Below are 17,075 nucleotides of genomic sequence, written 5' to 3' on the forward strand. Positions count from 1 at the left end.
ATGGGGAGCGATTGCTCAACAGGTACAATGTTAGAGTTAGTTAGGATAAATAAGTTCTGGTGTTCTATTTTACAGTAGGTTGACTATAGTTAATAATAATGTATTGTATGTTTCAAAATAGCTGGAATAGAGGAGATTTTGAATGTTCACACCACAAAGAAACAATATATTTATAACATGATGAATATACTGCTTACCCGAATTTAATCATTACACAATGTATGCATGTATTGCAATATCAAATTGTATCCAATAAATATGTCCAATTATCTGTCCATCAAAAATTAAATAAAACTTCTAAAAATAACTCAAAAATATAGTGAAAACATCATTAAAGAAGTTTAAATGCTATATTAGAAAATATTCACTAAATGCTATGTTAGAAAATATGCAAAAGAAATCGGTAAAGAAGGAATAGAGGAACAAAAAAGATATGAGACACACAGAAAACAAAAAGTAAAATGGCAGACAAAAATCCAACTATATAAGTGATAATATTAAATGTGAATGGATTAAACAATCCAATTAAAATGCAGAGATTATCAGACTGGATAAAATAACATAATTTAAAAGACACACTTTAGATTCAAAGATACAATTAGAGTGAAAGTGAAAGGATGGAAAAATATATTATACAAACTGGAACCACAGGAAAGCTAGAATGACGATACTAATATCGATAAAATAGACTTTACAACTAAAAATACTGCTAGAGATAAATGGCAGCATTTCATAATGATAAAAATTTTGATCTATCAAGATAAAAACAATTATAAACAAAATGTACCTAATAAAAGAGCAGCAAAATACATGAAGCAAAAATGGACAAAAACAAAGAAAGAAATAGAAAATTCAAAAATAATTGTTAGAGACTTCAATACCCCATTCTCAATAACGGAAAGAACAACTAGACAGAAGATCAAAGAGGAAACAGAAGACTTAATACTATAAACCAACTAGACCTAACAGGCATGTATAGAACACACCACTCAGCAAGAGACTATACATTCTTTTTAACTGCACATGGAACATTCTCTTGGGTATGCCCTATGCTAGTCCATAAAACAAACCTCAATAATTCAAAATCATACAAATAATACAAAATGTGTTCTTCTACCACAGTAGGATAAAATTATTGATTTCTTCTATAGAAGAAGTTTCTTCTAAAGTAGGAATCAATAGCAGGAAAAAACTGGGAAACTGACAAATAGGCAAAAATTATACAGCATACTGCTAAATAACTAATGGTTGAAGAAAAAAATCAAAAGAGAAATCTTTGAGATGAATGAAAATGAAGATACAACATATCAAAACTTATGGGATGCAGCTAAAGCAGTGCTTAGAAGGAAATGTATGACTGTAAATGCCTATATTAGCGAAAAAAACCCAAACCTCAAATCAATAACCTAAACTTCCACCTTAAGACACTGGAAAAAAAAGTGCAGACTAAACCTAGAGCTAGCAGAAGGAAGGAAATAATAAAGATTAGAGCAGAAACTAATAAAATAGAGAATAGAAAAACAATAGAGAAAATCATAAAACCAAAAGCTGGTTCTTTGAAAAGATCAATGAAATTGACAAGCCATTAGCTAAATAAACCAAGAAAACATGAGAGAGGATTCAAATGATTAGAATCAGATATGAAAGAGGCGACGTTACTACCATTATTTTACAGGAGAAAAAGGATCATAAAGAAGTACTATGAACAATTATATGCCAACAAGTTGGATATCTTAGATGAAATTAATAAATTCCTGGAAAGAAACAAACTATTGAAATTGACTTAAGAAGAAAAAAAATGAATACACTTATAACAAGAGATTGAATCAATCATCAAAAAACTACCCACAAATAAATGCCCAGGCCCAGATAGCTACATTGTTGAATTCTACCAAACATTTAAAATAGAATTAGTAATAATTCCTTATAAAGTCTTCCAAAAACTAGAAGAGAAGGGAACACTGCTCAACTAATTTCACCAGGCAAGTATTACCCTGATACCAAAACCAGACAAAAATATCACAAGAAAGCTACGGACCAGTATTTCTTATGAATATGGATACAAATATCCTCTACAAAATGCTAGCGAACCCAGCCAGGCACGGTGGCTCATGCCTGTAATCTCAGCACTTTGGGAGGCAGAGCTGGGCGGATAACTTGAGGTCAGGAGTTTGAGATCAGCCTGCAATATGGCAAAATCCTGTCTCTACTGAAAATACAAAAAAATTAGCCTGGTATGGTATTGGGCACCTGTAATCTCAGTTACTCTGGAGGCTGAGGCAGGAGAATCACTTGAACCCAGGAGGCAGAGGTTGCAGTGAGCCAAGATTGCGCCACTGCACTACAGCCTGGGTGACAGAGTGAGATTCCATCTCAAAACAAACAAACAAACAAAAAAATCACTAGCAAGCCAAATGCAGTAGCATAAAAAGAACTATGCTCCATGCACAAGTGGAATTTATCCCAGGACTGCCAAATTGGTTTAACATCTAAAAATAATTAATGTAATGCATCTTATCAGTAAAATAAAAAACAAAAATCACACAATCATCTTAATAGATGAAGAAAAAGCACTGACAAAATCTAATATCCTTTCAAGATAAAACACTCAACAAACTAGGAATAGAAGGGAACTTCCTCAACCTGACAAACGGCATCTATGAAAAACCCACAGCTAACATCATACGTAACAGTGAAATACTGGATGCTTTCCCCATAAGATCAGGAGTTAGACAAGGATGTTCACTCTCATCACTTCAGTGTTGTACTGGAGATTCTAGCTGGGCCAATTGGGCAAGAAAAAGAAATAAAAGGTATCCAAATTGGAAAAGAAGTAAAAATATACCTATTCATAGACAATATAATCTTATACATTAAAAAAACATAAGGAAATCACTAAAAACTATTTGACTGGATGAATAAGTTCAGCAAGGTTGCAGGATACAAGAGCAATATATTAAAATCAATTATATTTCCATACACTCATAATGAACAATTCAAAAGTGAAATTAAGAAAACAATTTCACTTACATTAGCATAAAAAGAATAAAATACAGAGGAATAAAGCACTGACAAAATCTAATATCCTTTCAAGACAAAAGGATAAAAGGCACTCTGTAGTTGCCACTCTGGCAACTACAAATCATTGTTGAAAAAAATTAAAGATCTAAATAATTGGCAAAACATCCTGTGTTTATGGATGAGAAGACTTAACACTACTAAGAGGGTGATATTTCCAACTGACCTATAGATTTAATGCAATCCCTATCAGAATCCTGGCTAACTTCTTTGTAGAAATTGACAAGCTGATTCTAAAATTCATATGTAATCACAAGAAACCCAGAATAGCCCAAACAATCTTGAAAACGAAGGACAAAGTTGGAGGACTTAAACATCCCAATTTCAAAGCTTACTACAAAGCAACAGTAATGAAGACAGTATAGTACCAACACAGAGACAGACATATAGGTCAGTGGAATAGCATTGCAAGTTCAAAAATAAACCCATACACCTATACTCAAAGGACTTTTTTTAACAAGGGTGCTAAGACCATTCAATGTGGAAAAGAATAATTTTGTTCAACTAATAGTGCTGGGACAACTGGAGAGCCACATACAAAGGAATAAAGTTTGACCATTACCTTATGCCAAAATTAACTCAAAATAGATCAAAGATCTAAATGTAAGACCTAAAACTCTAAAACTCTTAAAAGAAAATACAGGAATACATCCTCATGAACTTGGATTCGGCAAAGGCCTCTTAGATATAACACCAAAAGCATGCACAACAAAAGAAAAAATAGATGAATGGAACTCAATCAAAATGAAATACTTTTGTGCTTCAAAGGGTATCACCAATAAAAAGGCAAGCCACAGAATGGGAGAAAATATTTGGAAATTGTATATCTGATAAGGGACTTAGATCTAGAATATATAAAGAGCTGTTATGATCTAGAATATATAAAGAGCTGTTACAACTCAATAATAAAAAGGCAAATAACCAAATTTAAAAATGGGCAAAGGATCTGAAGAAAAATATACAAGTGACCAAAAAGCACATGAAAAGATGATGAACATGATCAGTCATCAGAGAAATTCAAATCCAAACCTCAGTAAGATACAACTTCACACCCACTAGGATGGCAAGAATCAAAAAGTCAGATAGTAACAAGTGCTAGCAAGGATATGGATAAATTGGAATCCTCATACACTGATGATGATATTGCAAAATGGTGCGGTCATTTTGGAAAACAGTCTGGCAGTTCCTTAAATGACTGACATAGAGTTAGCATATGATCCAGCAATTCCACTCCTGGGTATATACTCATGAGAAATGAAAACTGCTGTCTATACAAAAACTTGCACACACATGTTTGCAGCAGTATTATATCATAGCTGAAAAGTAGAAACAACCCAAATGTCCATCAATTGACAAATGGATAAACAAAGTCTGGCATTTTCATGTGATGGAATATTATTCAGCCATCAAAAATTAAGTACTGATTCATGCTACAGCATGGCTGAACCTAGAAAACTGTGCTAAGAGAAAGGCCACATATTATATAATTCCATTTACGTAAAATGTCCAGAATAGACAAATCCATAGAGACAGCGGGTAGATTTACAGTTGCATTGACTAGGGCTGGGAGAAATGTGGGGGGTAGGGATGGGAGGGTGTAAGGAGTGATAGCTAAAGGGTACAGGGCTTCTTTTCAAGATGATTAAAATGTTCTCAAACTGACCATGGTGATGGTTGCACATATCTGTGAATACACAAAAAAATCACTCAGCTGTACACTTTAAAAGGGTAAATTGTGTGGTGTGTGATCTATCACTCAATAAAGTGGTTTTAAGAAGAAGGCAGGGTCCTTCGTAAGTATAAGACCTGAGCCAAATGTCGCAAGCCAGTTTACCATGTTTATTACTAGGGATTAGGAGCATACACCAAGTATAAGAAATTGGCCACTGTTCTTTTTTTCTATTGTTCTTAATTTCTTATGAAAAGGAGTGGGCTGGGCACGGTGGCTCACACCTGTAATCCCAGCACTTTGGGAGGCTGAGGCAAGCAGATCACGAGGTCAGGAGATTGAGACCAGCCTGGCCAACATGGTGAAACCCCGTCTCTACTAAAAAATACAAAAATTAGCTGGGCATGGTGGCACATGCCTCTAATCCCAGCTACTCGGGAGGCTGAGGCAGGAGAATCGCTTGAACCAGGGAGTCGGAGGCTGCAGTGAGCCAAGATCACACCACTTTACTACAGCCTGGCAACAGAGCGAGACTCAGTCACGAAGAAAAAAAAGAAAGAAAAGAAAAGGAGTGGCTATGATTCCACAACTGGGGTGTTTGTGCATAAATGGACTAATGTCATTTTAATACCATCAAAAACCTCACCTTAATACACACGACGTGGATGAATCTCAGAATATTATGCAGAGTGAAAGAGGACAGAGCCAAACAACTGTATTCTGTACAACACCATTTATATGAAATTGTAAACAGACCAACAGGGGGAGGAGTCAAAGGTAACCTCAAAAATTTCAGGAAAATATCAGTAAGAGAATGGTGGCACAATTATAATTGAAAATGGACGTATCACCCATATGAACATGCCTCTGTCACTGATTTTAGTGGTTTTATAATCTAATAATCTTGTTTCTCATTTAGCTTCCAATTAATAAAGTTGTTAGTGACAGGCTGCCTTCATTTTTTCATTTAGTCAAGGATCCTTGGCCTAACCATGGTTTCTTTATATAAATCTTGGAGACCAAAGAGCAAGCACTATGGAATTTCCAGACTTATCAGACTCAAGACAGGAGACTAGGCATCAGTTGGGTATAGAATCTTTTTTTTTTTTTTTTTTTTTTGAGACAGGACCTTGTTCTGTCACCCAGGCTGGAATACAGTGGCACAATCATGGCTCACTGCAGCCTCAACCTCCCTGGGCTTAAGTAATTCTCCCACTTCAGCCTCCTGAGTTGCTGGGACCACAGGCATATGCCACCATGCCTGGCTAATTTTTGTATTTTGGTTTTTTTTGTAGAGACGGAGTTTCACCATGTTGCCCAGGCTGGTCTCGAATTCCTGGGCTCAAGTGATCTGCCCACCTCAACTTCCCAAAGTGTTGGGGTTACAGGTGTGAGCCACCACGCCCAGTTGGTACAGAATCTTTGAGACAAGAAAGGCAACAGACACACAAACAACTAAATTGTTCCTGCAATTTGGCATTCGTTGGCTGATTCATGTATGGCAAAGACCTGGACTCATGGTTCTCTGCCTGATTTGACCTTTGAGGCCTGCTGGATTCCATTCATACCGGGTGCTGTCAAGAGCAAAGAAGATAGATATTGATGATCCCCTAAATGAAATGTCTAAGAGGAAACAGGTAAACAAATCAGGAGGTTTTGGTTGCCAATGACCAGTAACTGCCAATGCCAGTTAGGTCAAGAAAATTCTCCAGGACTCAGTTTTTCTATCAGGATTAGGAAGGATGTCTGTTTGATACAGAGTCCATTGATGTTTCTTATCCACCTCCCTGTCCCAGGCACTGTGCTAGGCTCCTTCACATATGTCACCTCATTTTAACCCATGCCATAATTTGCTTGGTGCTGTCATTCCCATTTTATAGATAAGGAAATAGAGGCCAGAGGTGATGTGGCTTGCCTCAGATTACATGACCATAAGGACTCCCTCTGTGCTTCAACTCCAGGTCTCTTTTTTCTGAGCACAGTGACCCCTTGACTGTCTCTGCAGCTCACTATTCTGCCACTGTTTGGCCAGGGATGGCAAGAATGTAACATTTAGAAAATGCAATTGATTTTCCACCAAGGAGTGCCCCTGATTCAATACCCCCCACTAATACACACAGGATACTTTGAGAGCCTTCAGGGAACATGAAACTGGCTCTCCCAGCCTGTGGCTTCTTCCTTCCCAGAATGATTTTTCCTGCCTTTGTCATTCCCAGAAACCAGCAGCCTTACAAAGAACAAAAAGAAGAAGGATCATCTCGGAGGGGGACCCAAAGCTCTGACTCATGCATTCTGGGGGCCACTGTGAACCTTTACCCTGAGAAGGGGGAGGCAGCACTTTCTGGGGGGTGGTTCTTATGGGGATGAAGCCCCACTGGGTGAGTCCCATGGCTGCTTCTTCGCTGACCCAGCAAGCCCTATTCTCTCTGTTCCTCCTCATCTTCAGTTCTGGTGTCCAGAGCAGCCTTCTGCCCATCAGCCCGAGGAGCTGTGGAAAAACCAGCAAAGGGACTGACAGGGACCTCAGTCCCCAGGAAGGCAGGTGCTTCGGTCAAGAGAAAGGAGAGGAAATGTCAGGAGTAGGAGAGAGAGAGAGACAGAGCAAGCTAGAGGGAGAGATAAAGAGACGGACAGAAGGAGATCCAGAAATAAAAAGAGCAACAGATGGAGAGGACAGGGTGGGGGCTGTTAAAAGGGATAGAGGGAGGGGGAGAACTGGAGGTGGTCGGCAGAAGAAAAAAAGGAGGAAAGAGAGAAGCAAATCACCAGGAATAAGCAGAAGGTGGCGGCCTTCACATCTCCAAACAAAGCCTCTGCAGGACACATTCCTCAGTTCAGGATGACTTTAGCCTCTCAGGAGTCTGATCAAGCTGAACATGATATCTGGATTTGCTTTTCTGTTCCTGCGACCCGGGTCTGACCCATTAGCTCCGTCTCAGGCCATGGGGACTGGATCATGACTGGGTGCATGACTCAAGGCAGTCCAATGAGACTCCACCCCAGGACCTCTCTTGGAACCATTATAGAAAGGAAGCCCTTTTCCATTGAGAGTTTGGGTAAGATGATGGTGAAAGCCTGGAATTGCCAGAGACCACTGCACCAGAAGATCCTACATGAGAATGAAACCAGCACAGAGGGAAGCAGAACAAGAAGACAGAGACAAAGTGCTGACAAAAATCACCCTTGCTCCTGGATCCAGCTGTGCCTGAAGCCATCCCAACCCTGGGACTTTTCAGGTATAGGAACTTACTCTCTTTTAAGCTTAAGTTGATTTGAGTTGGGGGTTCTGTCATTAGCAACTGAAATAGTCCTACTAGAATGTGAAAACCCATCTGTCAGTCTTGTCTCTTTTACCAGTTCCCAGAACTGTCACCTGAATGCCTGCCCTGCTCTCCTGACAAATGTGGTGGCCAACATGACCTGGTCCCACAAAAGAAACACAAAAGACAAGTAAGAGAACTGCTAAGCCATGATGTTTAAAAAGGAAAACTATCCCAGGTGCTTGGTGCATCCTGGGCCATACTCTAACTTTCAAGGGTCCTAGGCCCTTTTGCCTGCATGGGTCCCTTCCTCCATTCAAAAAAAAGTTAAAAATTATATTTTACAACTGCATTAGTATAAAGACAAATATAACCCAGACTGGATATTGTGTTCATTTTTTTTCTGATTTTAAAAGAAATTAAAACATTTTAGTGGACCTCTGCGAGTACCATGGGCCCTTGGCACTATGCCTACTCTGCCTGACGGATAAGTTGGCATATGGTTCAGATTGCTTGTCTACACAGTCCAGTTTCCCTAGATACTAGTCCGACTCTCTTCTCCTTGTCTGGAGTGGGTGGAGGAATCTGGAGAAAGGTCTTGACTGGCCTTTCTCTCTCTCTCTCTCTCACCACACATTTCCCAGGATCATCACCCTTTGATTTCATCTCCAGGGTGCCCAATGCACCAGACACACCTGTAATCTGGCATTATCGCTTTGCACCATGAGAAGCTACTTCCAACCTGTCAAGATCTGGTGACAGACTGGGAGTTCCTCGAGGACCGACGTCTTGTTCATCCCTGTGCCCAAGTCCCAGCACAGGCTTGGCACAGAGCAGACCCTCAAAGGGGAAGGATGGAGGAACAGAGCTTGCTTTCTACTTAAGGAACTCATGTCTCTTAGGATTTGTACCTGGGCCAGGCAGGACACATTAAGGAATGAAGTGGGCTAGGTGTGGGGTGTCGTGAACACAGCGTGAGCCTATGAGGATCTGCTCTGTGTCAGGCACATGCCAGGACTTGGGGCATGCCATGAAGGTTTTTCGGGGTCTTCATCTATTCTGAAGGACAGATGGCTGACTTGGAAAGCTGAAGAGGTCTACGTGGGCCAGCCCTGTGGTTGGGCTGACAAAAGTCAGCGTTAGAGGCCCCAGGAAGAATCCCTTGTCCCCAGGATCCCCCTCACTCACCTTCATCGCTGGTATGAGGCTCAGTGCCATTGTCATGGTCAACTTCGTCGATGGCCCCTGGCTCGCTGTGTGGGCTGTCACTGCAAGGAAACATGGGAATGGGACTCACTGCGGGGGTTTATCTACTCTCACAGCACCTTCAGCCTCTCATGCCAGTCCAGTTGGCCTCTGGGCCCTCCCGCAGCTCAGATGCAGGCCTATACCATCCTATCTTTTCCATGTGACCACTCAGGGGACCTTCCTAATCAGAAAACTACTCCCAGCCTCCTCCTTGCGAAGCTTCCCAAATATCTCCCCCAGTGCCCTCCTAGCCCTGGAATTTGCTGAGCTGTCTTCTTGGTGAAGTCTGTCAATGCTTACATGTTCTGTAAGATCCAGAGGGCAGTGGTGAAACCCCAGCATTTATAATCAGAAGGACCACAGGCCAGAACAAAAAGAACCCTTTAAAGTACCATGAGTTATTTCATCTGGCCTGACTCTCTTGTCTTATAGCTGAGGTGACATATCCCAGGAGGTAAGATGAAGCTAACGAGGGCTGCCCTGTCTTTCTGCATGCAAAAGCCCCGACTGATGCAGGCAGTGAGAGTAGACTGGCAACCATGATGGGCATGGTGGCTGAGTAATCCAGTCCATCAGATTTAATTGTTAATGTGCTGGTATAATTTCACCAGCTACTACCCCCTCACTAGATTATAAGCTTCTTGAGGCAAGGGTTAATTCACATAATCAGCCAGTTTTTTTTTATAGAGCCATTGAGTGAGTTCTAATATGCCAGGCAGCGTGCTGGTAGGAGGGATGCAATGATAGATAAGGTGGACAAGGTTCCTGGCCTCATGTTGCTTACATTGTAGGGAGAGGGACAAGAAAAAAACCGAAGTAAATAGGCCATTAAATAAGACAGTTGCAAGTTATGTTATGTAGTGTTATGCAGGAAATAAATGGGCAGAGACAAGAACAGCAGAGGGGACCTATAAAGAGTGGACAGAGAAGGCTTCTCAAAGGAGTTGACATTTGCAATGCCATTTAAAGGAATATGCATTTTATTATGAAAAATTCTCCACTGCCACCTGAATCAGGACCAAACTCAATGGCTTCCAAGATTTTTCATAGTCTGGCTCTATCCAACCTGTGGAGCCTCATCCTTCACCATTCCCCTGTCACACATGCTATGCTCTGACCACACTGAACTGCTTTTCATTCTACTGAATGCTCCAGGTCTTCCCACTCCTCACTGGGTTGGCTTCCTGTTCATTCTGCAGTCTCAGCTCAGTCTGCACTTCCCCCAGGAAGCCCTTCCTGATTTCCCTAGATCGACTCAGGGAGCCCCACTTCTGGAGCCATTTGTTTCCTGTTCCATCAGAGCTCCTGCGCCAGGGGTCAATCTTGTTTGGTTACATCTCTGACTCCCAGCACAGAATCCAGCCCACAACAGATGCTTGGTAACCGTTTGTTGAATGAATGAATGTTGTCTACTGTGCTGAGACCCTCAGCCAAGTCTCCCTTTTGGTTTTGAAAACTCCAAAATTACCATGTAATTAATAGTTTTACAGTCTCATGGGAAACAAATAGGATTAAGAAAAGTGTGGTTATTGTATATTGTTCTTTGATAAGTACACGAAGATCTGTGGGTCCCTTCCCAGAACACTAATTACATATATTGCAGCAAGAAAAGAGAACTGGTAATGGTTGCAAAAACTGTGTGAAAATTCTCTTTGTCCAGAAATTATGCTTGCCAGCTGTTTAATGTTTCTGCTACAGAACAGGGATGGACTTGCTCCCTAGTGCCTCAAACGAGATTAGAGAGCTGTGATCAGACACCACTATGACCCAGTATTTCTATGCAGGGAGGCATGTGGGAAGGAAACACAAAGGCTGGAACACCTTCCTTCTTTGAAGCAGCTGCCCAAATATGCTCACAGTACTAAGGCAATTCAAAAGTCCAGGAATGCTTTGACAATCAAAAAACAAACTCCCCTGTAGGCACCTGGCTGAAGGCAGTGTGGGTAATACCTAAATATATAGCTGTGTGCTCTCCTGAATTGGAAATAAAGAAATAGTAGAAATGCTTTCGTCTCTGTCACTGAGTGTCCTAAATTTCCTGTCTTCACCACATTTAAACATTTTTTTCCTGTCTTCACATTTTAAGGTCTTAGCCTGGGGAAGCTTTTAAAGCCCTGACTTTGAAACGGTTCTAAAATCTTTCTCCTAAGACCTAGTGTAGTACCAGGTATACCAGGCACACAGAGGTCCCAAACTAGTGATTGTTGACATGGTGTTGGACACGCAAAGAAACTGAGCTCACTTTGTCTGGAAAAGAGAACTCCTGGGTGAGAGGAGACAAGGGTAGGAAGTGTCACCGTCAGTTCATGAAGTTGAGGTGGGGACTATTCACTCCCCTGCTTCCTGAGATGGGCTTGTGACTCACATGGCCAGTTAAAGCACTGCATCTCCTTACCAAGGTGATTACTTCACCAGGCCCAAACCTCAGCAATGAAACACGATTCTTGAGCTTGTGTTGGAACATTTGGGAAGGAAAGGGTCTTTTTCTATCGAAGATGCTAAGAGAGTGAGTTATAGATCTTGAGTTGCTGGTTGCCTGCTTGCGACCACCGAGGAAATGGCTATCCAAGAATGAAGCCAACACAGAATCAAGCAGGGCCAAGGAATGGAGACTGCAGGACCAAGTCCTTGTGGTAATAGTTGAGCCCCTGGATCAAGCTATACCTGAAGATATATCCCCAGACTTTTTACTTAAGTAAATCAATAAAGTCCCATTTGGTTAAAGGCCATTTGAGTTGTATGTCTGTCCCTTGTAAACAAGAGAATCCTAACTGATGTACCTATCTCTCATGTGAAGCTGCTGTGAAGCTCAGATGAGAAAATGTATATGGAAGCACCGACTATCAAGCAGTAAGAAAACTGAAGGGTTTCTTATTGTTCCTATTCAATGGCAATAACAATGACGATGATAATAATATTAAGAGGAATGGCATCTTACCAATATTCTTCCCCTCCAGCCATGCATTTTTCATACACAGGTCCCTCTAGCTCCCGGGGGCTGGGGAAGATGGCTTCATGATGGATGATGATGGTTTTGATGACTTCATTGATGTGTGCCTGGCAGGACACAGGGTCCTGCCCATCAGGGATGTGCATGAGGGTAGGCCCGAAGCAGATGGCCAGGTTGTAGGGATCCATCATGTTCTCGTCGCTATACTGGGAGAGGCTAGGAGAGAGGAGTTACCCACAAGTCATCTGGGAAAGGCAAGTCCTCCCCCTGTGTTTTTTTTTCTTTTTGGGGACTCTATTCAAATCCAGGAGGGTTCCATGTTCTCCTTTAAAAACAGCATCTGCAAAAGCCTCAAGATACCCCCTCCCAAAAGAGGCCAGGCCTGAGTCAAAAAGGGGCCCCTTGGCCAGACACTCACTGGTTGAGGAAAGCGAAGAGGTATCTCATGACCACAATGACCACGCGGGGAAGGGTGACGAGGATTTGTTGGATCTGGTGCACCCTCTCGGCTGGGTTCTCCAGTTCTGTAACATAAAGGGGCCTTTCAGCGTGCCTTTCATCCTCAGAGAGCAAAGCAACAAACATTCGCTTGCCACATCTCCTATATCAACCCACGTGGATGGGGAAGCCAGCTCTACTCTTGATTCTAGGGATCATAGGTGATCCTGGCCTGGCCAATCAGAGCATCCATCTCCCTAGCTACAGGGAGGGGCTGGAGGTGTGGCCTAATCAAGAACCAATCAGAGTCGACTCTCCGTACTTTGGTTGTGAGAAACCCACAGGGAGATGCCCTCTTGGACCTGGGTAGAGGGAAGCCTGGAGCACAGTGGGGGCCCCTGAGAGGAGGATCCCACCTAAGAGTGAAGCTGGCATAGAGCCGGACGGGGCATATATCTGCTGATGCCGTGTGAAGCTCTGAGTCCAGCTGGACCTAAGTTTTCCAGGTTCCCGAACAGTGCATTCCCTTTTATGAAGTAAGCAGGTTTAAGCCGGGTTTCTGTTACCTATGAGTCCTGACAGACACAGGCAGGGGTCATGTTTTATTAAACTCTTTACAAACACCAGCTGCAGCACAGGCCTGACACATAGTAGTTGCTCAGGAAATGAACATCGAATAAATCACCACTTCTCAAGCTACCTATCAGCCAAAGTCTGGCAGATGCTTGGGATCTCATCTCTGACCCCTGTTTCCAGGTCATCCTAGACCTGAAATTTGCTCAGGGCCCTGTACAGGAACAGGATTTTTGGGGTTCTGGAAACACTGGCTGAGCAAGTGACACAGGGCTCAGACAGGGTCAGACCTCTGCAGTCTAGAATACAGCTTGTAGTATGGAGGTCTGGAAGGATGAGCAGGGAATAGCGTGGAGGGAAGAGAGGAACAGAAGGGTCTTTTACACACACAATAAAAGAGAGCTCAAACCTCCCTCTTCTCTTGCCATCTCCTGGGACACTTCCCTGGCTGCAAATATCTCTCAGAGTACTGTGAGAAACACCCCAAATGAAACTGGGTATGGGGCAACTTTTCTGTGAATCAAATTTAAAAGTTTATTCTAAATGACTAAAATTCTAATATTCTAAAGTTGAAAGCTTACTTTTTTAAAAAATTTCCAAAAGGTTACCTTGGATTTGGGTACCTCAGAGTCAGGATGCCATGACATCAGCTCCCTAGACTGGGTTCCTCCTGATTTTATCCACAGAAACATAATAGTTTCTCACAACTAACTAGCAATGTCAGAGAAAATCCCCAGACAACTTACTTTCAGCATTTCCCTTGCTGGTCATGCTGCTGACCTGACCTCGAGACCTTCCACGTCTCCCCATCACCCAAGGGGAAAAGCTCTGGAATGTCTGCAAGGCATTCAAGGTCTTCCCCCTTTTGCTCCGTTTTCCCCTTCCAACCTCTTGCACCATGCACAGGCTGGGACACCCTCTTGGCTGGTCCCACTGGGTCTATGTCCCTTGCGCTTCCCAGGATCCCCCGTGCTCATTCCTCCTGGAACACTCTGCTCCCAGCACTCTCTCTTGGCTCTGATCTGCGAAACCAAGTCTTCCTCTGGTTCTCCTCTGAGCTCCTTCTCTACCCAGGGGGTGTGACATGCCCATTAGCCCTTTCATTATAAACCATCTTGTTATTTCTGCTTTCAGTTCTACGAGGATGCACGTCACACTTCGCCTTTCATAATATCCCTCCTCTATGCCTAACACAGCAGTAAGCCTGTAGCTCAACTCCAACAATGATTTGTCAAAGAACTGATCATTTCACCTGGGAAATACTTACTAATAGTAGATATCAAATCTTGAAACCTTTCCTTAGGAAAGAGTGGGTTTTCCAGTCCTCGGAAATACAGTTTTAAAACACCAGCGACTGAATTGATATCTCGTTCATTTTGATCGTCCACAAGGGGGTCTTCACCTGAGTGGAAACAAGAGACGAGATGATGTTTCAGCTTGGGAAGGAGTCAGAGAACGTGCAGATGGCCGAAGAGATGACCTGGTCCGTCTGAACCACAGGAAAGGCAGATGGGAAAAGTCTCCCCCACATATGAGGCCCCCCACTTTAGCAAGTTTAAAGTTCTCCCTGCAACTTATTTGAAAATGTTTAAATCTATAGAAAAGTTGTAAAAATAAAATAATGAACGCCCATCACCCTTCGCTTACACTCATCTTGCCACATTTGATTTCTCGCTCTTTCTGTATTTATATTTATTGTTGCTCCACTATTTGAGATTATTTTGTAGACATCAAAACACACCACTGCTAACTACTTCAACACACTTCTCCTAAGAATAAGGATATTCTTGTACGTAACCACAACATTATTACACCTAAGAAAATTAACCATTCAAAAAGAACATCTCATATACAGCCCACATTCAGACATCCCCAGTTGTCCCATGGTGTGTTTTATAGACTTTTTTTCAAAAGCCAAGATCTAATCAACATTCACACAATTCATTTGGTGGTTATTTTTCTTGAGTCCTTTAAATGTAAAATATGCCCCGATATTTTTGTTTGCTAGTTTGTTTTTTACAATATCGGCTCTTTCTGAAGAGCCCTGGCCAGTTGTCTTGTAGAATGCCTCATACTCTGGATTTGTCTGTTTTCTCATGATTAGACTCCAATTAAATATTTTTGGCAAGAACACTACATGGGTGATGTTATGGACACCTTAATGCATCCCATTAGAAGGCACGTACGTCAGGCTGTCCTGCTGCTGGTGATGCCAACCTTGATCACTGGGTCAAGGTGTTGGCCTCCAGATCTCTACATTATAAAGGTATTTTCCCCCACTTTGTAATAAGTATGATCTGTGAAATGATACTCAAAGTGTCAAGATGATACTCTGAGACGACCGTGTGCATGTAGTGCCCAACATGTTTCACCCAATGGTTTTAGCATCCAGTGATGATTTTTGCCCAAATTAATTGTTCCACTGGGGTTGCAAAATGGTGATTTTCTAATTATGTCATTTCTTCTCTGTGTATCAGCAGGCATTCTTTTGTAAAGAAGAGTTGTCTTCCTGTCCCCCACTCTCACCCTTTATTAACATTTATACGAACTTGTTTTTGTAATTTTTAACTGAATTGTGATTACCCATTACCATCACTATTTTTTAGAATACTTAAATTGTCCCAAATTTGGCCAGGGAGCATACTTTCTTGTGTCCTTTTAATGTGACCTCCATTGAGCACTTCCTTGTTTTCTGGACCAAAAAAAATCCCCAATTACTTTTTACTTTCCTTGATCCAGATCTTGAATCAAACATTTCTCCAGCAGGCTCTGTTTGCTTTTTGTAGGAAACAAATATGGTGTCTCATATTGAGACACCAAGATCTAGGTATTAGGTGTGCTCATTGCTACAGAAGAGTCATAAAGACCTTCCAGATCCTTTCAGTGGATAGAACTAGAATTTTTTTTCATGAGTTCATACTGATGTTTCTTATTCATACAATAAGGTTTTCACTACCTTCACTTATTTCGTATTTGTACATTTTTTTCTTACCATAAAAATCTTGGTTCTGAATAATATTAGTAAGAATTATATTCATCTGCTTTATCCTATAATACACAATCAATGGTGTAACAGTTTTAATAGCAATATTACCGCTAACAATAAACCTGCTACACACAACTTGAGATTTCTTTCCAGGGCTTTTGTTTATGTTATTGTTTAGTATTTTTATCTTCAAAATGTATCCCACTAAAGAGATATATGGTCAGAAGACAGAAAGTAGATCAGTGGTTGCCTAGGGCTGGTGGCCAGGGTATGGAGGATACTGGGAGGGACTTGCAAACGGGTACAAGATTCCTTTTGGGGAGGATGAAAAAGTTCTGAAGTAACGTTATGATGATGATTGCCTAACTCTGTAAATATAACAGAAACCATTGAAATGCACTTTTTCTTTTATTGATATATAACATTTTAAATATTTATGGTGTACATGTAACTGTTAGATGCATAGAATGTATAATGATCAAGTCAGGGTATTTGAGGTATCCATCACCTTGAATATCTGTCATTTCTATGTGTTGGTATCATTTCAAGTCCTCTCTTCTAGTTACTTTGAAATACACAAAATAGTGTTGCTAAGTATCGTCACCCTATTCTACTATCAAACCCTAGAACTTATTTCTTCTATCTAATTGTATGTCTGTACCCACTAACCAACCTCTTTTCATTCTCCACTCCCACTCACCCTTCCTTCTGGCACCTATCATTCTATCCTCTGTGTCCATGAGATAAAGTGTTCTAGTTCCCATACAGGAGCGAGAACATGCAGAAATCTTCTTTCTGAGGCTGGCTTATTTCACTTAACATAATGTCCTCCAGTTCCATACATGTTGCTGCAAATGACATGATTTCATTCTT

At 41.5% G+C, this 17,075-nt stretch overlaps 1 protein-coding gene across 5 annotated transcripts in view; it reads right to left on the reverse strand.

The window, feature by feature from the left end:
• Positions 1 to 17,075, reverse strand: part of SRGAP3 (SLIT-ROBO Rho GTPase activating protein 3) — a 382,885-nt gene that overhangs the window by 21,405 nt on the left and 344,405 nt on the right. For all 5 annotated transcript variants that reach the window (XM_063703587.1, XM_019023743.3, XM_004033539.5 and 2 more), the window contains 4 exons: positions 14,484 to 14,618; positions 12,624 to 12,729; positions 12,194 to 12,421; positions 9,196 to 9,275 (listed from right to left, as the gene is read on the reverse strand). In XM_063703587.1, coding sequence (XP_063559657.1) covers positions 9,196 to 9,275; positions 12,194 to 12,421; positions 12,624 to 12,729; positions 14,484 to 14,618 — 549 coding nt within the window. The remainder of the gene's footprint in view (positions 1 to 9,195; positions 9,276 to 12,193; positions 12,422 to 12,623; positions 12,730 to 14,483; positions 14,619 to 17,075) is intronic.

This window comes from Gorilla gorilla, chromosome 2, assembly GCF_029281585.2.
Source record: "Gorilla gorilla gorilla isolate KB3781 chromosome 2, NHGRI_mGorGor1-v2.1_pri, whole genome shotgun sequence".
In the NCBI taxonomy this organism is placed as follows: domain Eukaryota; kingdom Metazoa; phylum Chordata; class Mammalia; order Primates; family Hominidae; genus Gorilla; species Gorilla gorilla.